The following is a 24,125-nucleotide window of genomic DNA, read 5'->3' on the forward strand; positions in this document are numbered from 1 at the left end:
ACCACTCCCCAGAGTGCTGCAAACCCCACCCACCCCAGCCTGGCTTGAAGTGGAGGTAAGTTTCCGGAATTATGGCGAAGTCGGGGCTGGGACCGGAGGCTGGGAGTGCAGCTGCAGTCACTGTGATAAAGCGGGCGTTGGAACTAGAGTCCGAGTCACGGTATCCACAAGCTCTGGTGTGTTACCAGGAGGGGATTGACCTGCTCCTGCAGGTTCTGAAAGGTGAGCAATGAGCCGGGTAGGGAGGACCGGGAAAAGGAGCTGCATCCCACTGTGTCTGGGCGGGAGTGAAAGAGTTAAAAGCATTCCTGTGCCCCGCAAGGAATCAGCAAATACATTTGGTGGGGTATTTGCTGTTGGACTGGTTTCTTTAATATCTTTAATAGGTTGATGTCGTCAGTAAAAGGGGGGGTTACTATTTAGAATTTTGAGACATAATCAAATAGATAATAGATAGCCTTGATAGAACTTGGGTTTGAACAAACTATAGAAGACGTTTTAGGATCAATTTGGAAAGTTCGAATATGGATTGGGGATGTTAACATTATTAACTTTGTTAGGCAATGTGTTATTTTTCAAATTTTGTTCTTAATTTTAGAGATGCAGGCTGGAAGTGTTTGGGAAGAATTATGCTGTCTGGATTGATTTTTACTTTAAAAGAAAGTTGAAACAAATATGACAAAATGCTAACAATTTTTAAATCTAGGTGATAGTTACACCCTTTTTCTTTTCTCAGTAAACATTTTCATTAAAAGTAAAAAAAAAAAAAAGCTTTTTGAGGAGAAATGGGTGTACTGAAATTTGGTGTGAGAAATGTTTCAGGTTGTCAGAGGAGACAGTTAATACTTTCTGTTACATAGTTATTCCATGTTGAGAAGATCCCAAATAACCCTTAACACTCTGCACAATCCCTGGCCCATAGTAAATACCCAGTAATTATGTTTTAAACTAAGACCAGCTCCTGCTCCCCACCCCCCAGAGCTCCCAGTCTGGCCTAAGATTTCCCCTTTGTGCCTCTTAGCCTGAGTGCTTCTGATGTGTTTCAGAAGCTTTGAGACAGCAGAGACCGCTCTTCAAGGTTAGGTGCTTTTCTCAGAACTATGAAGCTCCACTTTGGACAGGGACCCTTTGATAATGATGATGACCTTAACAGTGAAAGTAACTGTCATATTTATGAGTGCTGAGTGCCAGGCAGTCTGCAGAGTATATTAACGGCATGATCTTGATCCATCCTGAAAATTACCCTCAGAGGTAGGAGATGATGTTATTCTCATTGCAGCATAAAAACTAAAGTGGCAGGAATTCCCTGGTGGTCTAGTGGTTAGGATTTGATACTTTCACTTTGGGGGCCTGGGTTTGATCCCTAGTCTGGGAACTGAGATCCTACCCCTTTGGGAGTGGGTGAGGGAAGCTCACGTTGCAGTTCTGTCACTGTTGGTAGAGTCACAATTGGAACCCAAGGCTTTAAAGACTCTGCTCTACTGACCTCCCCCCCCCCAAAAGGAGAGATGATGAACAGAGTGGAATCTGAGGCAGGAGAATCACAGTTCTGCCACTGTGTGTGGTCCACTGATACCATAGCAGTTACAGAGACAGTGATGTGATCTTGCAGGTTAGGGTATAAATGCAAATAACTCTGATAGTGCAGGGAGCATGTAGGGAGCAATGTAGACAAATGCAATGAGTATTTAAACGGTTAAAGGTCATTTGGGGGTGGAAAAGGTGGAGGTGACTTTTGAGAGGGGCTTTGAAGAAGAAGTGGAATTTCAGACACTCAGCTGAAAGTGTTCAAATGCTGTCTGTGCTGTATTACCAAATAAGTGGTTTGGTTTGGTTTGGTGTTATGTCTATAGAGGAAGAGCAGGAGGTAAAGTTTATTATTTTTTTTAAATTTTATTTATTTTTAAATTACTCAAATGAATTTATCACATCTGTAGTTGTATAATGATCATAACAATCTGATTTCACAGGATTTCCATCCCACAGCCCAAGCACATCCCCCCACCCCCTGAACTGTCTCCTCCGGAGGCCATAAGTTTTTCAATGTCTGTGAGTCAGCATCTGTTCTGCAAAGAAGTTCAGTCCATCCTTTTTTCAGATTCCACATGTCAGTGAAAGCATTTGATGTTGGTGTCTCATTGTATGGCTGACTTCACTTAGCATGATAGTTTCTAGGTCCATCCATATTGCAAAAAATGCTGGTATTTCGTTCTTTTTAATGGCTGAGTAATATTCCATTGTGTATATGTGCCACATCTTCTTGATCCACCCCTCTGTCAATGGACATTTAGGTTGTTTCCATGTTTTGGCTATTGTAAATAATGCTGCAATGAACACTGGAGTACATGTGTCTTTGCGAGTCCTGGTTTTCTCTGGATAGATGCCCAGGAGTGGGATTGCTGGCTCAAATGGTAGTTCTATTTTTAGTTTTCTGAGGAATCTCCATACTGCTTTCCACAGTGGTTGCACCAATTTACAATCCCACCAACAGTGTACTAGGGTTCCCTTTTCTCCACACCCTCTCCAGCATTTATTGTTTGTAGACTTTTGGATGCTGGCCATTCTGGCTGATGTGAGGTGGTACCTCAGAGTGGTTTTGATTTGCATTTCTCTAATAATGAGGGATGTTGAACATCTTTTCATGTGTTTTTTGGCCATCCATATGTCTTCTTTGGAGAACGGTCTGTTTAGATCTTCTGCCCATTTTTTGATGGGGTTGTTTGTTTTTTTGGTATGGAGCTGCAGAAGGTGTTTATAAATTTTGGAGATTAATCCCTTGTCAGTCGATTCACTTGCAAAGATTTTCTCCCATTCTGTGGGTTGTCTTTTCGTGTTGTTTAGGGTTTCCTTTGCTGTGCAGAAACTTTGAAGTATGATTAGGTCCCATTTGTTTATTTTTCTTTTTATTGTCCATACTCTAAGAGGTGGATCTGAGAAGATGTTGCTGTCGTTTGTGTCAGAGAGTGTTTGGCCTATGTTTTCCTATAAGAGTTTTATAGTGTCTGGTCTTATATGTGGGTCTTTAATCCATTTTGAGTTTATTTTTGTGTATGGTGTTAGGGAGTGTTCTAATTTCATTCATTTCCATGTGGCTGTCCAGTTTTCCCAGCACCACTTATTGAATAAGCTGTCCTTTCTCCATTGTATATCCTTGCCTCCTTTGTCATAGATGAGTTGTCTGTAGGTGTGTGGGTTGAATTCTGGGCGTTCTACCCTGTTGCACTGATCTATATTTCTGCCTTTGTGTCAATACCATATGGTTTTGATGATTGTTGCTTTATAGTATGGTCTGAAGTCTGGGAGCCTGATTCCTCCAGCTCCATTCTTCTTTTTCAGGATGTCTTTGACTATTCTGGGTCTTTTGTGCTTCCAAACAAACTTTAAAATATTTCATTCAAGTTCTGTGAAAAATGTCCTTGGTAATTTGATAGGGATTGCATTGAATCTGTAGATTGCCTTAGGTAGCATAGTCATTTTGATAATATTAACTCTTCCAATCCATGAGCATGGTATGTTTTTCCATCTATTTGTGTCATCTTTGATTTCCTTCATCAGTGGATTATAGTTTTCAGAATACAGGTCTTTTGTCTCTTTAGGTAGGTTTACTCCTAGGTATTTTATTCTTTTGGATGCAATGGTAAATGGGATTGCTTCCCTAGTTCTGCTTTCTGCTCTTTCATTGTTAGTGTATAGAAATGCCATCGATTTCTGTGTATTAATTTTGTATCCTGTGACTTTGCCAAATTCATGGGTGAGCTCTAACAGTTTTCTGGTAGAGTCTTTAGGATTCTCTATGCATAGTATCATGTCATCTGCAAATAGTGATAGTTTCACTTCTTCCTTTCCAATTTGGATTCCTTTGATTTCTTTTACTTCTCTGATTGCCATGGCTAGAACTTCCAAAACTATGTTGAAGAGTAGTGGTGAGAGTGGACATTCTTGTCTTGTTCCTGATCTCAGCGGGAATTCCTTCAGCTCTTCACCATTGAGAATGATGTTCTGTGGTTTTGTCATATATGGCCTTTATCATGTTGAGGTAGATTCCTGTTATGCTCACTTTCTGAAGGGTTTTTATCAGAAATGGGTGTTGGATATTGTCAAAGGCTTTTTCCACATCTATTGAGAGGATCATATGGTTTTTATTCTTCATTTTGTTAATGTGGTGTATCACTGTGATGGATTTGTGGATATTGAAGAACCTTTGCATCCCTGGGATAAATCCCACTTGATCATGATGTATAATCCTTTTAATGTATTGTTGGACGTGGTTTGCTAGTATTTTGTTGAGAATTTTTGCATCGATATTCATCAAGGAAATTGGCCTGTAGTTTTCTTTTTTTGTGGTGTCTTTTTCTGGTTTTGGTATCAGGGTGATCATCAGGGTGATCATCAGGGTGATGATACCTCGTAGAATGAGTTTGGGAGTATCCCTTCCTCTGCAATTTTTTGAAATAGGTTCTGAAAGGATAGGTGTTAGCTCTTCTCTAAATGTTTGATAGAATTCACCTGTGAAGCCATCTGGTCCTGGACTTTTGTTTGTTAGAAGTTTTTTAATCCCAGTTTCCATTTCAGTTCTTATGATGGGTCCATTCATCTTTTCTATTTCATCTTGGTTGAGTCTTGGAAGATCGTACTTTTCTAAGAATTTGTCCATTTCTTCTAGGTTTTCCATGTTATTGGCATATAGTTGCATGTAGTAGTCTCTTATGATCCTTTGTATTTCTGTGATGTCCATTGTTACTTCTCCTTTTTCATTTCTAATTGTATTGATTTGAGTCCTCTCTCTTTTTTTCTTGATAAGTCTGGCTTAGAGTTTATCAATTTTGTTGATCTTTTCAAAGAACCAGCTTTTCTTTTCACTGATCTTTTCTATGGTTTTCTTTGCTTCTAGTTCATTGATTTCTGCTCTGATCTTTATGATTTCTTTCCTTTTACTAACTTTAGGTCTTGTCTGTTCTTCTCTCTCAAGCTGCTTTTGATGTAAAGTTAGCTTGTTTATTTGAGCTTTTTCTTGTTTCCTGAGGTGGGCTTGTAGTGCTATAAACTTTCCTCTTAGAACAGCTTTTGCTGCATCCCATAGCTTTTGGAGTGTTGTATCTTTGTTGTCATTTGCTGCTAGGTATTTCTTAATTTCCTCTTTGATCTCTTTAGTGATCCATTGGTTGTTTAGTAGCATGTTGTTGAGTCTCCACGTGTTTGTGTTTTTTGCATTTTTTTTTGTTGTTGATTTCCAGTCATATAGCATTGTGGTCAGAGAAGATGCTTGATATGATTTCAGTTTTCTTAAAGTTACCGGGGTTGGATTTGTAGCCCAGGATGTGATCAGTCTTAGAGAGTCCATGTGCACTTGAGAAGAATGTGTATTCTTTTGCTTTCTGATGGAATGTCCTATAAATATCTGTGAAGTCCATGTGGTTTAATGCATCCTTCAGGGCCTGTGTTTCCTTATTGATTTTCTGTGTGGTTGATCTGTCCAGAGGTAAAGTTTAAAAGAGACACTGGCGCTTGGAGCACACTGTGGATGGCCTAGACATCCAGGAGCTTTTAACTCATTCTCTTGACAAGGAGAAACTATTTAAAGTTTTTACAAAGGAGTAATGTAATTAAAGTTGCATTTCAGGGTTCATTTTAGGGTTTATCTCTCTTAGGAATATGCTTTTCTCCCAGGTATTTGCATAGCATACTCCCTCTCCTCTTTCAGGTCTTTACACAATTATCACCCTGTTTGTGAGGCTATTCCCTGACCTCCAGTGTAAAATTACAGTCCCCATCCCTGAACTCCCTTATCCTTACTCCTTGCTTTATTTTATGTAATAGCACTTACCATAACCTAACATACATGTTTTACTAATTTATTTTTGTCTTTCCTCCCACTTGAATGATAGGGAAGAATTAGCTGCTGTGACTCCAGTGCTTAGAACAATGCTTGGCATGTTGTATGTTCTCAGTACATATTTATTGAATAAATGAGTGAATATGGTAAGAATGTAGAAGAGACATTACCTTGAAGAGACTGAAGTCAAGCAGACCATTTAAGGAGCTCCTGCAGGAATTCCAGTGAGAGATGGTGATAAGGGCCTGAATGAACCGGGGGGGGGGGGGGTGATGCTGTATTAGGAAAAGGAGGGGACAGTGTGGATTTTGAGTTGCTGCCATAGGCACATGACTAGATGCGGGAGTGAGGTTCCAGTGGGAATCGAAGATGAGTGTATGATTTCAAGCCTGGAAAACCAAGGCCTGTTTGAAGAGTGGTCTACGGTGTCAGACTCTGAGCAAGAATGATGTTTAAGAAGGAAGTATTGTATTTATCGAGGATAGGGAAAGTAGAGTATCTTTATAGGAAGTAGCAAAGTAACAGCAGAGTGTAAGAAAGAGATGTTAGCTAAAACGTGGTCCTAAAGGAAGCCAAGAGAGAAATGTAGAGAAAAAATTACATAGGCGTTCCTGTCGTGGCTCAGCGGAAACGAATCTGACTAGCATCCATGAGGACACAGGTTCGACCCCTGGCCTCACTCAGTGGGATAAGGATCTGGCGTTGACATGAGCTCTGGTGTAGGTCATAGATACAGCTCAGATCTGACACTGCTGTGGCTGTGGTGTAGCCAAGTAGCTGTAGCTTGGATTCAACCCCTAGCCTGGGAACCTCCATATGCCGTGTGGCTCTAAAAAGACAAAAAAGAAAAGAAAAATTACATAGATGATAATGATATTGACAACGTTTATTATGTCCTACATGCTGGTCTCTTTCATAATTCATCATCTCCACCACTCTCTAAGGTCCTGTTACTCTTTCCAGGTTACAGATGAGGATGCAGAGAGGTTGAACAACTGGCCAAGGTCACACAGCAAAAAGTGGCAAAGCAAATGTGGAACTGAAATGGCCTGACTCCAGAGGCTTTGCCATTAACTGCTCTTCCTACTATCTCTTTGTAAAGAGACCATAGAATGCTTAATCCTGGAGTTCCTGTTGTGGCACAGCAGAAATGAATCTGACTAGTATCCATGAGGATTTGGGTTTGAAGCCTGGCCTAGCTCAGTGGGTTAAGGATCCAGCATTGCCGTGAGTTGTGCTATAGGTCACAGACATGGCTCGGATCTTGTGTTGCTGTGGCTGTGGTATAGGCTGGCAACTGTAGCTCTGATTGGACCCCTAGCCTGGGAACCTCCATATGCCACCAGGTGCAGCCCTAAAAAAAAAAAAAGCAAAAAATAAGTAAATAAAGTAAAATAAAATAAAAATAAATAGCAAATATAAACCTAAAAATTTTTTTAAAAAAAGCTTAATCCTGACAGAAAGACAGTTCATAGTGTTTGAGTTTAGAGGAATATATATCAACCAAGTGGAAGAGTGTGAGTTCTCATATCGCCTTAGGATTCTTCACAGCTTTGTGAATACATTAGGATTTTCTTAGGTTACCACAGTATAGGCATGAGAAAGGGGGAGTCTACATGATATTAATGTTGGTAGTAGAAGAACCTGAAAGATTTCATTAGTTATATGGATGTCAACAAAATATTGGAAACAACTCGAATGCCCCTGGGTAGGAGGGTGCTTGCACAAACCATGGTATGTCCACACAATGGAAGATGGTCCTGCTATAAAGGATGAGGAAAGGGAATTCCCGTTGTGGCAGAGGGAAAATGAATCAGACTAGGAACCATGAGGTTGTGGGTTCAATCCCTAGCCTCGCTCAGTGGGTTAAGGATCTGGTGTTGCCATGAGCTGCACCATGGTGTAGGTCACAGACATTGCTCAGATCCCCTGTTGCTGTGGCTGTGGTGCAGGCCAGCAGCTGTAGCTCCAATTGGACCCCTAGCCTGGGAACCTCCATATGCCACGGGTTTCGCACCCCCCCCACCCCCGCAAAAAAAAAGGATGAGGAAGATCTTTAGGAAGTGATATGGAGTGATTACCAGGATATATTGTTTAGTGAAAAGTACAAAGAGTAGCTATAAGATGCTAGCTTTCAGGTAAAGACAAAGATAGGAGAAGTTATTCATGTGTCTGCTCACTTGTTCAAAAGAAACACAGGAAAGATAAAACCCTACACTGATGAAATTAATTACCCAATGTGCGGTAGGTGGGAAAGCAGTAGAAAGGGGGACCTAGGAGTCGGGCAGCAAGATTAGGGGGTGTGAAGAACTTCTCTGAGTTATTCAATCATCATACCTATGGGAGAGGGGAAGAAAATAGGTCATCTTGAGAAAAAAAGATTTTGGCTAGATTCTGTAGGTTAAAGACAAACTGAGTAGTATACAAACACTGTATTTTAGTTGGTAAAATTTTTTTCTCCCAACAGTCTGGATTAGGAATTCTGAAACTATTTTATGTCTATCCTAGGCTTGAACAGACTGGTAATATATTGTAGATGATGAAAGAGGTTACAGATAAGGAAAGGAGAAGACTAGCATGAACCCTGTGGGATCAGAGTTATTTATCAGCATGAATTCATGGTTTTTAACATAGATACAGATGGACAGACACAGAAACAGAGGGGTGTGTGTAAACCTCCATATACTTTCTAGCTGCATTGACTGAAAGGGTCTAGAGGTAGTGATAAGATTCCCCAGGTAACAGTGAGCACACTTAGCACCCAGAATATGATTTTTTTTCTTTGTTTTGTTTTTTTGCTTTTTAGTCCCACACCCGCAGCATATGAAAGTTCCCAGGCTAGGGACTGAATCAGAGCTGTAGCTGCCAGCTTATGCCACAGCCACAGCAACATGGGATCCAAGCCGTGTGTTTGACCTGCACCACAACTCATAGCAATGCCGGATCCTTAACCCATTGAGTGAGGCCAAGGATTGAACCCGCATCCACATGGATACTAGTCAGACTACTTTCTGCTGCACCACAATGGCAACTCCAAATGTGATTTCTTGATATCACTCTCCAATAAAAAGAACCAGAGCTTCTTGGAGAAATGGGTGGGTCCAGGGCTGGGGCAGGAAAAATACAACATTTTGCCCCAGAAAGGAAGAAAATGCTCAATGAGGGGGCATATCGGACACAGGAGCCAACAGAAGGAGCTCTCAAAGCCAACGCTGCTAGGGTTTGAGCAAGAACATGATAGTGTTGGGTGACAACCCATAGAATAAAAGAAGTATCCATGAGGCCATATTGATACAAATGCATAGTTGAATAATGAAGTAGATGGCAAAGAAGAGTCAGCTCTTCCCTACAGTGGAATTTCAATTACTAAATAGGAATGCTGGAAATAGAAAATCGCTATTTGGCAAACACTGCAGTAGTGATTGTTGCAGGCAAAGACCTAATGCTAAAATTAGTGGATGAAAGAATGAAGAGAAATAGGATATCGTCTCACGAGATAGTGGTTCCATTTAAAAGAGAAAACAGTGAATTTACAGTGGAGAAATCCATGAACAGATAGCTACCTTAACCAAAGTGATCAAAGTTAATGTCACCAGTAATAGGACACATCGACTTCATGTACCCACTGAGAAGGGTACACTTCTGTGATTGCCTCACTAAAAGATGCATAGCCTCAGTCTAACCATGAGAAAAATCAACAGCCCAAAATGAGAGACATCCTGCAAAATAACTGACCACTTACTCTTCTTCAATGTCAAGGTCATAAAAAGCAGAGACTCTCAAGGAACTATTACAGATTGGAGGAGACTAAAGAAGCATAACTAAATAGTATGTAGGATCCTGGACCAGAAAACAAACTTTGTTTAGTGGGAAAATTGGTGAACTACAAATAAGGTTTATAGATGAGCTAATACTGTTGTATCAATGTTAATTTATTTATTCTGATAATTATACCATGGTTGTGTGATAGGTTAATATTAGGGGAATCAAGTGAAGGGGTTCTGTGCTATTTTTGTAACTTTTCCATAAACAAAATTAATTCAAAATAAAAGGTTTTTAAAACAGTTTAAAAGTGAAATTATAATGGAAAATAAAAGCACTATTTAAAACAAGGAAGGAAAGGAGTTCCCGTTGTGGCTCAGCAGGTTAAAAACCCAACATAGTGTCCATGAGGATGCAGGTTGGATCCCTGACCTTGCTCAGTGGGTTAAGATCTGCTATTGCCACCAGCCGCAGCATAGGTCACAGAGGTGGCTTGGATCTGGCATTGGCTATGGCTGTGGTGTAGGCAACTGCAGCTCTGATTCGACCCCCAGCCCAGGAACTTCTATATGCCGCAGGCATGGCCACAAGGGAAAAAGAAAAAAAAAAAAAAAAAAGAACCAGAAGTGATTTGGTGACTGATTGTAGGTGGGGCTTGTGGTCAGATTTTATTGCTAATGTATATTAAACAATAACTTCCATTTTTGGAGTGGCTAGGAAAATTATTGAGCATAAACTATAATAAAGGAGAAGTCTGGAAGAAAAGCTGTTTTTGTGGAAGGATATTGTTTGCCATCTTTTGATTATGCTAAGATTTTAGACTTATTAGTAATTATGACAATTTAGGGCTGAGACTCAGTAATAAGCCACCTCTGTTGCTTTCCCAGATTTGGGGTCCCCAGCAGCTCCTTCAGATGCTCAGTGCAAAGTTGAAGGTCCTTTATAATCAAGCTAAATTTAGGCCTATTATTTGTGAATTTTAGACAAAGGCAAACCATGCTGAAGGATAGGAAATCTGAGGAAAACTCAGGAAACAGGAAATAATGCATGTGCCAAATAGTAAACCTGTTTTGGAAATTGAGAGTCTATTTTTTAATTTGTAGGCACCAAAGATGAAACAAAGAGATGTACTCTCAGAAAAAGAATTTCTGAGTATATGGATAGAGCAGAAAACATAAAGAAATACTTGGATCAAGAAAAAGAAGGTAAAGAGGCTGTTTGGAGAGTGTGTGGCATCTCTTGTGGCAAAGCCCATTTTACCGCGTGTTTCTGCCTGTGCCCTTTGAAGCTGTGTGTGGTCTGGACCATTTATCCTGGGAGCTTGCAGATCTGCTCTGCATTTCCACTCGCTGGTGCATGTGCTGTTCTTAGCCTTTTTTGTTTTTTTTTTTTTTTTTCTTTCTTTTTCCTGGCCTGGGAAAGGTGGGTGTCAAATACCCTCTGAGAATCTGATGGCAGCTATACTACTGCAGAACTTGGCATGCCATTTTAAGGAATTCATCAATCTCCTTGAAGCTTATGTGTGGACTCCCATTTAAGTAATACTACAGAGGAGTACTGAATGTAAATCCTGCATTTTAGCTGTATTTCCATTTATGAAATGACCAAAATATTAAAGTAGCTCAAGAACCTCAGAGGACTTAGGACTTCTTTGAGATTTTTGTCATGAAACAAAACATTTCATGTGTTCTGTTTGGTATTTCCAATGATGAGAAATGCAGGAGGTAGGGTTCCTTATTCATATTTAGTCTCTGCTTCTGAGTATGCAGTTGACAAGGATCTATACGCAAATGACCACTGCCACCTTTGCCTGAAGTTCACAGTTGCTCCTTTCTTTTTTTTTTTTTTTTCTTTCTTTTTAGGGCCACACTCTCAGCATATGGAGGTTCCCAGGCTAGGGGTCCAATTGGAGCTACAGCTGCTGGCCTACACCACAGCCACAGCAACACAGGATGCAAGCCATATCTTCCACCTACAGCACAGCTCACGGCAATGCTGGATCCTTAACTCACTGAGCAAGGCCAGGGATTGAACCTGTGTCCTCATGGATACCACTCGGGTTCGTTAACTGCTGAGACACAAAGGGAACTACACAGCTGCTGCTTTCTAGAGCCAAAGGCACTATTGCTCGCAAAAAACCAGTGCCTCCAGCCCTCAGCTGCTCTTTGCTACTGTGCTCTCCCCACCTCTTCCTGGTATTCTGCGCCATCCCACATCCTGGCTCTGCCCACTGAGCTCCTCTGTTGAGAGGAAATAAAATTGTTTCCTTCATCTCAAATTGAAATCTATGATGAAATTTCCCTCCAGAATATTGATGAATATAGTACCATCAGCACTGAATACATTGGGTTAAATTAACCAGTGTGACTAGCATGGCTTGAAAATTGATGCGTAATTGGTAATATTCTGTCTATGGAAACAGAAGAAAGAGTCCAAGGTACTGGTTTTCAGACAGCTTAAAAGTGCTACCACCTTATGAATTAGGAACTACCATTAAAAGTTATATTTTTCAAAAAACCTTAAAGGTCTTTGATAACTTATTATTCATTTTGAATGAACAAAAACAATGGACCTACTAATCCTCTCTATAGCATTCTAGTCTTTGGCTTGTGTTATTGAGAAGTACTATACATTTCTGCTTAAAACATGTTCTACAAGTTCTAAGAAAGACTTCTAAACTCTGTCTTATGTTGTATTTATATGTTTTTCACTTTATTAAATTGCAAGACATAAAAAGACTTAACTCTAAAGAGGAGGACCAGATGGCTGGCAAATGGTTTGTGGTTCTTCTCATGGTGACTGGAATACTAGATATCTTTATACATATGGTTCTCTCTTGAATAAACTGCCCGGCCTATAGGATTCAGCTCAAGAAACTGTACTAAGAAATCTCTAGACATTCCCACTTGCCTGGCCTCCATGGAGGCAGAGATCTGTAATAGAATGGCTCGCCTTATTTGTCTTTGGGCATGTAGCATCTTGCCATGTTCCTGGTAAAGACAGAGTAGGCATTGGAAAAGGTTTGCTGAGTGCATGAGTTAAAAAAAAAAATAATTTGTATCTGATCCTGATTTATCACTGTATGTAAATGTAATATGTATACAAAGAAAATATGTAGTCACTCGTTTTATTATTGAAGCTTGTGTTTTGTAGCTGGAAAGTATCACAAGCAAATTAAAATAGAAGAGAATGCCACAGGTTTCAGTTACGAGTCACTTTTTCAAGAATACCTGAGTGAAACAGTTACAGAAGTTTGGATAGAAGACCCTTATATTAGACATACTCATCAGGTAGGTGAAATGTACTCAAATATAATGAAGTGTTTTTATTGAACATGTAGAGGTAGTAATAACCCATCCTAATATCTTTCAGCTGTATAACTTTCTTCGCTTTTGTGAGATGCTTGTTAAGAGACCATGTAAAGTAAAAACGATTCATCTTCTCACCTCTTCTGAGGAAGTAGGTATCTGAAAGCCTTTACTCTTTATTAACTGCATGAACTTTGCTCAGTTAGAGGATGTAGTTTGAGCAAGGCACACCTGGATGTGATGCTTCAGCTAGAGCTGTTTCCTTGTGAATGGACTGAGTATCTAACAATAGGCATACCTCACCTTGGTGAAAATGCTGTTGATTTAAGTATGTTGTACCTTGGCATTTGGCCACTATGCCAAACTCTCTTCATTGTTTTGTCAGTTTAGTTTCTTGGATGTTCCCTGAGGCAATCACACTGTACGCACTCTTGACAATTTCTCTTATCTCCATCTTTTGATTTGAGTACGAATGCTTCTAAAGAATTCATATTTCTAGGATTAATTTGAGAAGAAGGAAGCCTTATCTGAATAACTAAATAGCATTACTAAAATACATCTTAGGAGACAGGACAGAGTTGTGTTATGTTCATGTTAGGAAAAAAACGCAATTATTTTGATAAAAGCAATTGCTCTTAAACTACTCCTTTTTTTTTTTTGGCTTTTTGGGGCTGCACGCAAGGCATATGGAAGCTCATGGCAATTCTGGATCCTTAACCCACTGAGCGAGGCCAGGGATCAAACCCGAATCCTCATGGATGCCAGGCAGATTCGTTTCCATTGAGCCATGACAGAAACTCCCTTAAAGTACTTCTTATTCTTTGGTTGCTTCTTTGAGATAGTGAATGATGAAACTAGTGTAGAATCTTTCCATTTTAATTCACCTGTGATACACAGTGCATAGCTTAGGAATAATTTAAAATGTTAACAACTGAGGCAGAAAATTGTATTTTTCCTATTAACAGGGCATTGGGAAAGAGCAGCAAAGTAGTGGCCTGCAAGAAATAAAAGAGTCACTCAGGAATCATGGAGTGCTGTTGGATTTAGAATATTCTTCTTCAATACATGACCGAGAAATTAGGTTAGTATATAGAAATATTTTAATTTTTATGCACTTGAGAAAATGCTTATTTTTATTTTTTGTAAGTTTTATATAATTGCACATAATAGTGCATTCAAATATTGAAAATTTAAATAAAGCTCTATTTTAGTATCTTGTCCCTTTTTTTTTTTTTTTTTTTTTATGGCCACACCCTTGGCCTGTGGAAGTTCACAGGCCAGGAATGGAATCTGAGCTGCAGCTGTGACCCACGCCACAGCTGCCACAACATGGGATCTTTTAACCACTGTACTGGGGCAGGGATCAAGCCCACACCTTTGCACCCATCCAAGCTGCTGCAGTTGGGTTCTTGACCCACTGAGCCACATTGGGAACTCCAGTATTGTTTTACTTTTGAGGGGAAAAAAAAAAAGTCTGGTTTATTTTGACCTGTATGTGAGTTTCATATTTCCTAATGGCACAGAATTTACATGTCCTCTGTCACGTGAGAAGAGGAGTATTTTTCTGTCTATTTAACTATACATGTCGTGTTATGGCATTGGGGGAGTTTCCTTTCTACTCATGCTAATATTTATTTAATTTGGTTTTACCTCTCATGGTCTATTACATACTCTAGTAGGCATGATAGTGCACTGTGTCACACCTGCCAGGGCTCCCCCAGCCTATGTGCCCCACCTTGAGACAGGGGGACCCCTGAAACACCAAACACTCTAAGTACACTTGGAAGCCACTCGTTAGGAGAAGAGGGAAGTTTTAATCAGCAAGATGAATTTCAAGAGGAAGGTTTCATTTCATTGTTAAACTCTTTATATCTGCTATAAATCACCTGATGGTTTCTGTGGATTTTGTTTCATGATAGACACAGCCCATAGGTAACCCCAGGTTTGATTCAACGTGGACCACTGGAGGAAGTGATTGTATTTTTTAGGGGAACATTTAGCTGATATTTAATATACTTTGATAATTACACTTCATACAGTTAATATAGCAATGATAATTATCTGACTTAAATGTCTGCAATGTAACACTATTTATTAATTTCAACAGATTCAACAATGGATGGATGATTAAAATCGGAAGGGGACTTGATTATTTTAAGAAACCGCAGGTAGGATAAAGTCTGATGGGTGAGTATATAGCACTCTTTCTATTTTAACAAAATGGTTTTGGTCCTTTTTGTTAAAAAAAAAATCTCTTTTCTTCTCTTCTTAGGGTCGTTTTTCCCTTGGATATTGTGATTTTGATTTAAGACCATGTCATGAAACAACTGTGGACATATTTCATAACAAGCACACAAAAAAAATATGATAGGTGGTAGCCTAATTTATATTATATATTTCTACTTTAAATTAATGCTGGATTTTTAATTTTTTTTACTTTGGACAGATCATTCCTATAATGTATGAATTTAACAATAAACTTTTACATTTCTACTAATTTATGGGTTCATTGTTCAAATACGACCAATCCTAAGTATTTTTTTTATAAATCTGTTACTCATTAGATTTATAGTCTTTCAAATCATGTGGTTCATTTAAACATTTTAACAGATTTTCTCTTATTTGGCTGTTAGTGAATCAGAACATGATGAGTACCTATTAAGAAGAGGAATTGGATGCTTTAATCTTGCCCCTGGGACAATGTAGAATCTAGGAGGAAAAATCATGGGTTAGAGTACTCTTACAAGGTAGATGGGCTTATGAGTCTAGTAACCAGAAAAAATAACCGATGTTACTTTTGTTACAATTAAGTGTCTTTGGGAGACATTTGTGGCATTGACTTATCCAGTATTACCTAACTCCATAAAGGCAGATCAACCCATTGAGTGATACCAGATGTGTTTTGCAGCTCATTCAACTTTGACTGGTATATTTGTAAAGCTTTGAAGCCTGGATCAACGTCCTGAGTAAGCGCATGCATTGAGATGCCCATGGAGTGGCTGGGGACAGACTATGTTCTGTGGAGGTAGACTGGGAGGCGGGATGCAGGTGGAGCTGATGGGCGGTCCAGAAGCTTAAAGAATAAACTAAGCCAGTGTCTGCAGTGGGGAAACAGAGTAACGCTGTTGGAACTGCACCTCTGAGCTTCACATCTGGAGAAAACTGAAGATTACAATTGAGATTCAACACTGTAGAGAAACAAAGGCAGTGAGGCCATGGGCATGAAGTTGGGCAGAGTAGCCCCAGTGGCCTTGAACACCAGGTTTATGTTTTGCCTTTGTAGACTAGCATGTGTATGATTGAGTGGGCATAAAAGACCAGGAAGAGCTTCCAGAAAAACCCCTGATGTATTTCTTTTTCTTTCTTTCTTTTCTTTTCTTTCTTTTTTTTTTTTTTTTTTTTTTGTCTTTTGTCTTTTGTTTTTTTAGGGCTGCACTAGCAGCATATGGATTTTCCCAGGCTAGGGGTCAAATCTGAGCTGTAGCTGCCAGCCTACACTATAGCCATAGCAATGCAGGATCTTAGCTGTCTGCAACCTACACCACAACCACAGCAACACAGGATCTTCAACTCACTGAGCAGGGCCAGGGATCAAATCCATGTCCTCTTGGACATTAACTACTGAGCCATGATGGGAACTCCTCTGATGTATTTCTTTGATGTTTTCAGGTTTAGGTGCTAATGTTGAACCTTAAAATACTCAAACCAGTTTTGCCACCTTCATTATATGGAATAGTAATTCCATATTCTTAGGGTCTCTGGAGAACACTTGGGCAAATGCTGGACTTGATTGCAAGTTACTTTCTGCAAAATATCCTGGCTTCTTTTGCCAGATACTCATCATGTGGAAGTAGAGTGACTTTTCAGTCAGGTGAGAACACATATTAGACCTCCTTACTTTCATGTTAAAATAACCCTTATTTCTAGAACATATGTACCTGTCACTATAGAGAATCAGCAGTCCACAGCCTTGTGAAATTGACTTTTATCCAGCTCTCATAGAGATCCTACCTAAGTTGGAGTTCCCATCATGGCTCAGCAGTGATGAATCTGACTACTATCCATGAGGACTCGAGTTTGATCCCTGCCTTGCTCAGTGGGTTAAGGATCTGGCAATGCCATGAGCTGTGGTGTAGGTCGCAGACACAGTGCAGATCTGGCATTGCTGTGGCTGTGGTGTAGCCCAGTGGTTCAACCCCTAGCCTGGAAACTTGCATATGCCACAGGTGAGGCCCTAAAAAGACAAAAAAGGAAAACAGACAAAAAAAAAAAAAAAATCCTACCTAAGAAATAATCATATTTAAGGAAGAGAGCTGATGGACATGCTATCCATTATTCTGGCTCTTTGAAGTTCTATCCCCAAATCCAATTAGATACCAGAAGGCTACCAGAGGCAAGTTTACTTATTAAATGTATCAGTAAATGTGCAAGAACTGTATAAAAAAAAACTAAAAGCTTTATGGAGGGAGTAAAAGAAAATTAGGGTAACTGGAAAGACAAATAATATTCCTGAATGGGAGGGCTTGGTAAAATGTCAGTTCTCCCTAAGTTAGTTTTTAAGTTAAAATAACAAAAGAGAATAACACTAGGAGACTTGCTTGACTATCTATAAAGACATAAATCTACAAGATATGTGTTTTTAAATATTTGGGCATAGGAATGGAAAAATAAGTCATTGGGATACAGTGAGTCCAGAAACATATCAGAGAGAAAGAAAGCATGTGTGTGAGCATATAATAGATAATAAAGCTCACACTAGTGGGGAATGAGTAGGCTAGTCAATAACATTACATCTTTACCTTATTCCACATAGAGAAATTTTTCTAGATGGGTTTAAATTTGGAAATATCCAAATCCTTTTTTGGAAACCTCACTAAATGTACTAAATGTAACAGAAAACCTGGAAATTATAAAGGTAAGAAAGCAAAAAATTTGGTCATATAAATGTTTTAAATTTAAGTAAAGGTAACCATAAAAAAAAAAAAAAAGTTAAAAACAGGAGATCAGGAGTTCTCGTCGTGGCTTAGTGGTTTAAGAACCCAACTAGTATCCATGAGGATGTGGGTTTGCTCTCGGGCCTCCCCCAGTAGGTTAAAGATCCGGCATTGCCTCGAGCTGTGGCCTAGGTCACAGACCTTGGCTTGGATCTGGCATGGCCGTGACTGTGGCCTAGGCCAGCAGTTGCAGCTCTGATTTGACCTCTAGCCTGGGAACTTCCATATGCCACAGGTGTGGCCCGAAAAAAGAAAAACCATAGGAGATCTGCTTTACAACATGTAGAAAAAGGGTTAATTGTCCTAACATGCAAGGAAGATCACATTTTCAGCTAGTTCATCCTCACTGCAGCCTTGGAGTAGTCTCTCCCCCTCCACTGCTCCATTTTGCAGCACATACATCCCCATCAAGATACACACTAATTTTTTTGTTCTTCATGAACAAATTTCTTGGGGTTCTCTACACAGTTTTCCCCCCATTTCCTCATCACCTATTCACAATTCAGCTCACTTCAACCCAGCTACAATCACTCCATGGAAATTGCTCTCATGAGTGAACTTCATAGCCAATGGACACTTTTTTTTTTTTCATTTTTAGGGCCACACCTTCATCACATGGAAGTTCCCAGGCTAGGGACTGAGTCAGAGCTTTAGCTGCTGGCCTTTGCCACAGCCACAGCAACACCCTGTGTCTGTGACCTATGTTGCACCAAGCAGCAACTTGGGATCCTTAACCAGCTGAACAAGTGCAGGGATCAAACATGCATCCTCATGGATGCTAGCTGGTTTGTAATCCACTGAGCCACAAGGAGAACTCCTGCCAAGGGGCACCTTTTAACCATGTTACTTGACCTTTTGGTAGTTATTAGACCAATTGGCCCCTCCCTTCTTGAAACTCAACTTCATGTAATACACTCTTTTCCTCTACCCTATCTTTAAAACATTGTGGAGTATTCCATGGAGTTCCCATTGTGGCACAGTGGAAACAAATCCAACTAATAACCATGAGGTTGTAAGTTCCATCCCTGGCCTTGCTCAGTGGGTTAAGGATCCAGTGTTGCTGGGAGGTTTGGTATAGGTTGCTGGCTGCTATAACTGATTTGATCCCTAGCCTGGGAACCTTCATATGCTGCAGGTGCAGCCCTAAAAAGCAAAGAAAAAAAAATTGGCATCTTCCTAAACTTGTTTTTAGTAAAAACTTATGAGAGGTCTTCAGCTATAAGAATTACTCCTGTGGCCTGATGAGTAGATGCTAATGTGGCTGCAGCTTTAGGAACTGGACCTGGTTGTGCATACCTTATATGTTGGTCAGGGGAGGAAGCACCATCAGGTGCAAGGAGATGGATAGGGCAAGATATGCCAGACCAGGACTCCACCTTCTCCCCTTTTTCAAGTGTGTTTTTCTCTTCTGGGTCCAGTACCTGGGTGGGTCAGGTTTGCCACAAGACAGCAGCATCCTGGTGGAGAATGAGTTTTTTCCCCCTTACCCAGGGGTGCAGAGTAACTCACTCATCTTGGGGGGACATCCCATTGCTAACTCCCATCCCAGGTGTGCTGGGGCCTGGTGTACTCAGCAGCATCACATGTAGATCACAGTGAGAGTCAGGGCAATGGCTGCCTCCTTCAATCTACATACTTTTAGTTTTTTCTTTTAATTTTAAAAATTATGTTGATTGACAATGTTCTGACAATTTCTGCTGTCCTTACCTTTACTCTTGGTATTGGGTGTCTCAGCAGCAGGTCCTACTGGTTGATCATCTAACTGTTTTAAAGCCTGGGATAGTACTTTATTCCATCTGGCCAAGGTTGTACCTGTTAGTAATTCTGCTGCTTCAGAATTTTCTTCTTCATTTCTACGAGCTCTGCTGCTTGTAGCTTATAGGAGGGACAGGTTATAACTTCCATCCCTGGCATTGCTCAGTGGGTTAAGGATCTAGTGTTGCTGCGAGGTTTGGTGTAGGTTGCTGGCAGCTGTAACTCTAACAGTGAGGAGAGTTCTTCAAATGGAGTAAAGAGACTTGGGAGCTAAACACTTTAAATTAAAAAAACCCCAATTATACATTTTCATGATATAAAATGCAGTTTATATGCTGTCAGTAAATACATAAATTAAGCCAAGACGTCTCCTTGGAATTCTAATCTCAAATATTCAGCTATTTGGCATTTCTTCTTGCATCTCAGAAGCATATAAGCATTGCAAATACAACATGCCCAAGTGAACTTTGGGTACACACCCCCCATCGCTCTCCGCAACACCTTTTTTGCCTACATATGGCAAGTTTTATACTATGATATTTATCCTTTACCTGATATTTTATATTCCATTTTACTTCATCTTTCAAAAACTGACTTTATAACCTGTTAATAGGTCAAGACTTGAGTTTTGTTTCGTTTAGTTTTCTTTTTGGCTGCACTGGAGCATATGGAGTTCCTGGGCCAGGGATCGGATCTGAGCCACAACTGTCACCTAAGCTGCAGCTGTGGCAGTGACAATCCTTAACCCACTTTGCCTGGTCAGGGATCAAATCTTGCATGTGACCAGAATGTCCCAAGAAGCCTTGGTGAAGCTTTTAGCACTTCAGAAGTATAAAGGCTACTACCACAAACCATATCATTTAGGTGTTTAATTCCCTATCTTTGTAGTATTGTAACTTTTAAGGAATACATCATTTGTTTGAATTTTTGTGGCAGGTATTCTGAGGGAAGATGGCAAAGGTGGTTGGAAACAAGCACACCTTAAATACTCAACATTAAGTCAGGATACAATAAGATTCCATTTCTGGGTTGAGGAACGTCAAAAACTTACCACATGGGAAAAACAGACTTAAGATTTGCAACCATGCGGAGGAATCTGAAGGACATCCTGCCAAGGGAAATAAGCCAGACAAAGACAAAAATGGCCCATTAGCACTTCCAGGTGACATCTACAAGGAAAAAAGTCAGACTCCTAGAAACAGAGGTGGCTGCCAGGGGCAGGGGTTGAGGGACCTAAGAGGCCAGGAACAGGGTACAGATGCTACCTAACCCAAGTCTGCTCTGTCTGCCGCACGACAGGCCCATAAATTCAGAGACGAGGTGTTGGGACCAGGAACAGCAACTTGAAGCGGGAAGCTGGCAGACCGACAAGATGGCAGACTCGTGTCTCAAAAACCCATCTGGCCTCAGTCCCAATTCAGGCTCCGCTTCTCCAGAGGGAAGGGGGAGGGGGAGGGGCCCATGGTCCCTCCCTGTCACTTGCTTGGAGGAAGGGCCCACCGCAATGCCCACCAGTGGCTGAGCCAGGGCCATGAGGACACTACCTAACGGTTGCTCCCTGACAGAGACCCCGTTAGGAAAGGAAGGTTTTGGGATCCAATGTACAACAGGAGCTGGTACCACTGTGTGGTATCATTGACATCTGCTGAGGAACTACAACTTCTATGTAAACAGGTGAGGTGAGAAAAGGATGAGATTGTGGACAGAGGAGATGCTGACCCTTTATGTATGTGTCCCTGGGAACCAGCCACATGCCTGGGAGAGGATCAGACTTCCAAAGGCCAGGGAACAGGTGGGTTCAAGCCAAGATCTCCAAGAGACCTGCGGAACCATGAAATACCTGGCTTTCAGGTGTCATGATCCAAACATTGACTAAGGTCTCCAAGGCCCAAGAGGCTGGAAGGAGAGAGCTGAGGGGCTGGGTGGTGGGGGAGGGGCGCTGGCCCAGCCTCCTCCTCTCCTGTCCCCTCCCCCGCCCTCCAGAACCCTTGTGAGGTAGCTGCCGTTCTCTGATAGGAGCCTGTGGCTCCAACTGCCAGGTCATTCGCAAGGTTCAGTTACCTGAGGGTAACAGGGCTGCTATTTCCTGTGACAGCCTTGCGAGGAGATGAAGAATCTCCACTCTTCTGGGAACCATATGGCTGCTCCTTGGTGGCGCCCCAGGCCCGCTTCCTGGGTAGGTGAAACCATCCTCGCCTTGGTGTGTGGACTGGGGCTCTTCTTCCTATTACGCCCCTACCTCACGAGTGATCCGTCCTCACTACCACCTAGGACACATGGGAGCATCAGGAAGGTAAGGAACCTGGGGCCCAGACCCAAGAGCACATGAGTCTCTCTTTTCTAGTATGACTTTCCCTTTTCTGAAGCCACTAGAGAGACTCCTGAGATGGGAACGAAGGGGACATCTCGTCTCACGCAACAACACACCCCATCCCTCTAGGGACAAGCCAGGCCTGACAGGGGATAGAGGGGGCGCTGGGATTTCTAGCCAAAGATCTCAGACCAGGTGTCCCAGGAGAGGAGAGGCCTCCAGGGCTCGTCCCAAATGCAGTGACCAGCGGCCAAGGACTGGATACGAAGAGTTCCATCTCAGCCACAGGGTGAGCCCCTGAGCACTGGTTCACCAGCCACGAACAAGGCTCTTGAACAAGGGCTCATCTGAGGGCAGTGCCGAGGCCCTGGGAGCCTCTGAGCGGGTGGGGCCCTGCCTCGGGGAGCAGAGACCTGACAAGGTGTGTTTCTTGAGCAGAGGAACAGTGACGCAAGAAATCCAGAGTAGATCTCAAAGAAAAGCCTTCCTTGTGTTCTTCAATGAAGGAACACAGAACACTTGTATCCGCTTGAAAAATGAGTGACTTTTTTAGAAAAGAAAACCCACAGAGCTCCATGAGTTCCATGGAGAAAGTCCTATTATGCCTGGACGTGGAGTGTCTGGAGTGTCTAAGGCTTGAGAGAAGCCAGAGGGAGAAGTGGGAACCAGCCCCTCCTTTTTTTTTTTTTTTTTTTTTTTTTCTGTTTCTCAGCAACAAATGGAGCCACTGGGGAGGAGGAGGAGGAGGAGCATGAGACAGAGCGCTTTGAAAGGTAAGCTTCCACGTTCAGCCCTGTGCGCCCGGAGAGTCTGCTTCCATCTCTCCTGGCCCTGAGGGACCAGCTCCTTGGTCTCTTAAGGATGCCAGTGGCAGGGAACAGAACCCTCAGGAAAGGAAAGCAGGAACCAGATCCTTTTGCGGAATGAAGCTGGGAGGAGCCCAGGAAAGGGCGGGACCTGGCAGGGGTGTGTGGGCTCTCTTGGACCACGAGTGCCTGGAATGGGCGGTGGACCCTCCAGGTTGGACTGAGAACAAGTGGTTTCACAGGGCCGGGATTCCTCTGTGAGGTCTACCTGCCCCCCGACCCCCGCACCCCCAGGGGGCCTGTGAGGCCAGCCAGGGGTAATAGAGGTGGAAGCACTTTGCAAATGAGACACCTGTCTGGGAGCTTCTCCATCACTGTCAGGATTCGTGTGGCCTTGGACGCTGGGGCTTGGGCGCCAGGCTCCCAAAAGTGTCCTCTAAAGGGACCAGCCTCCTGGAAAACCCTCATACCCCTGCCTTCACCACCATGACCTAGTGTCCTGATTTCCAGCCTGCAGAGACTGCCTGCAACAGCTGGGACGGGTTCGGGGCCTGATGGCACGTCTGCAAAGGTAAAGAATCTTTCCTTGCTCTCCTGGGGTCTCCTTCCTTCCAGGGCTGCAGGCAGCCTGGGGCTGACCTGGGAGGGGGAGCCATGGCAGCGGGGTTCAGCTCAAGCCCCAAGGGGAGGGACAGCAGGTGCACTCCAAGTCCGCGTGGGGGCTGTGGGAGGCCGTGGCCGCAGGCGCCTACCCCTGCCTGGCCCCGTTGGCTCCTGCCTAGAGCTTGTGCCTCTTGTCTCCTGCAGCCACCTGCGCAGAGGCCCTGACAGGGGCCGCTTTCACCACCACTCACGTCCGGACCCCCTTGGCGAGGTGTGCCAAGCAGTGCCCGCTGGAGCCCAGCAGCCGTGCAGGGAGCCCACACAAGAGGCTCTTCCCACAATGTCCCCATCAGCTTCCCCGGCTCCTCTGACCCCTCTGGCCTCCATCCTGGCAGCAGACCCGCAAGACCAATGCAACATCAAGACCGTCCTGCAGGGTCCTGCCGCAAAAACGTCCTCACCTCCAGGTAACTCCTTTTGGGCATCTGCCATCCCAGCCATCTGGAGTCTTGGCCTCGGCAGCCGTCCCATGGCATTCCTCTCCTGCTGGTGGGAGACCACCAAGGCCTTGTTCTTCCCCACCTCGTCCAAGCGGGAGGCCCAGCAAGAGCCCTCCTCAGCAGAGGAGGCCTCCAACTGGGAAAGCCCCACAGACAGCTGGGCAGAGACGAGCGGCCCCTCACTTGTCAGCCCGCCTAGCCAGAGGCTGCTGGACGTCGTCATCCCCAAGAGGCTGGACCTAAAGTTTCAGAA

The 24,125-nt window shown here is 42.4% G+C and overlaps 1 protein-coding gene across 3 annotated transcripts; it reads left to right on the forward strand.

The window, feature by feature from the left end:
* MITD1 (microtubule interacting and trafficking domain containing 1) lies at positions 6 to 23,711 on the forward strand. 3 transcript variants are annotated; one of them, XR_002342525.1, is made up of 9 exons: positions 10,704 to 10,800; positions 12,735 to 12,885; positions 12,968 to 13,054; positions 13,869 to 13,984; positions 15,011 to 15,071; positions 15,176 to 21,945; positions 22,676 to 22,736; positions 23,280 to 23,340; positions 23,577 to 23,711. XR_002342525.1 is itself a non-coding variant. In XM_003124905.5 (7 exons), the coding sequence occupies exons 1-7, from the start codon at positions 72 to 74 to the stop codon at positions 15,269 to 15,271; spliced, it is 750 nt and encodes a 249-aa protein (XP_003124953.2). In that variant the 5' UTR covers positions 8 to 71; the 3' UTR covers positions 15,272 to 16,089. The 3 variants fall into 3 exon arrangements, 2 of the variants coding, with proteins under 2 accessions (XP_020942855.1, XP_003124953.2); XM_003124905.5 differs by lacking the exons at positions 22,676 to 22,736; positions 23,280 to 23,340; positions 23,577 to 23,711 and adding an exon at positions 8 to 222 and having other exon boundaries at positions 10,699 to 10,800; positions 12,749 to 12,885; positions 15,176 to 16,089; XM_021087196.1 differs by lacking the exons at positions 12,968 to 13,054; positions 22,676 to 22,736; positions 23,280 to 23,340; positions 23,577 to 23,711 and adding an exon at positions 6 to 222 and having other exon boundaries at positions 10,699 to 10,800; positions 12,749 to 12,885; positions 15,176 to 16,089.

This window comes from Sus scrofa, chromosome 3, assembly GCF_000003025.6.
Source record: "Sus scrofa isolate TJ Tabasco breed Duroc chromosome 3, Sscrofa11.1, whole genome shotgun sequence".
In the NCBI taxonomy this organism is placed as follows: Eukaryota; Metazoa; Chordata; class Mammalia; order Artiodactyla; family Suidae; genus Sus; species Sus scrofa.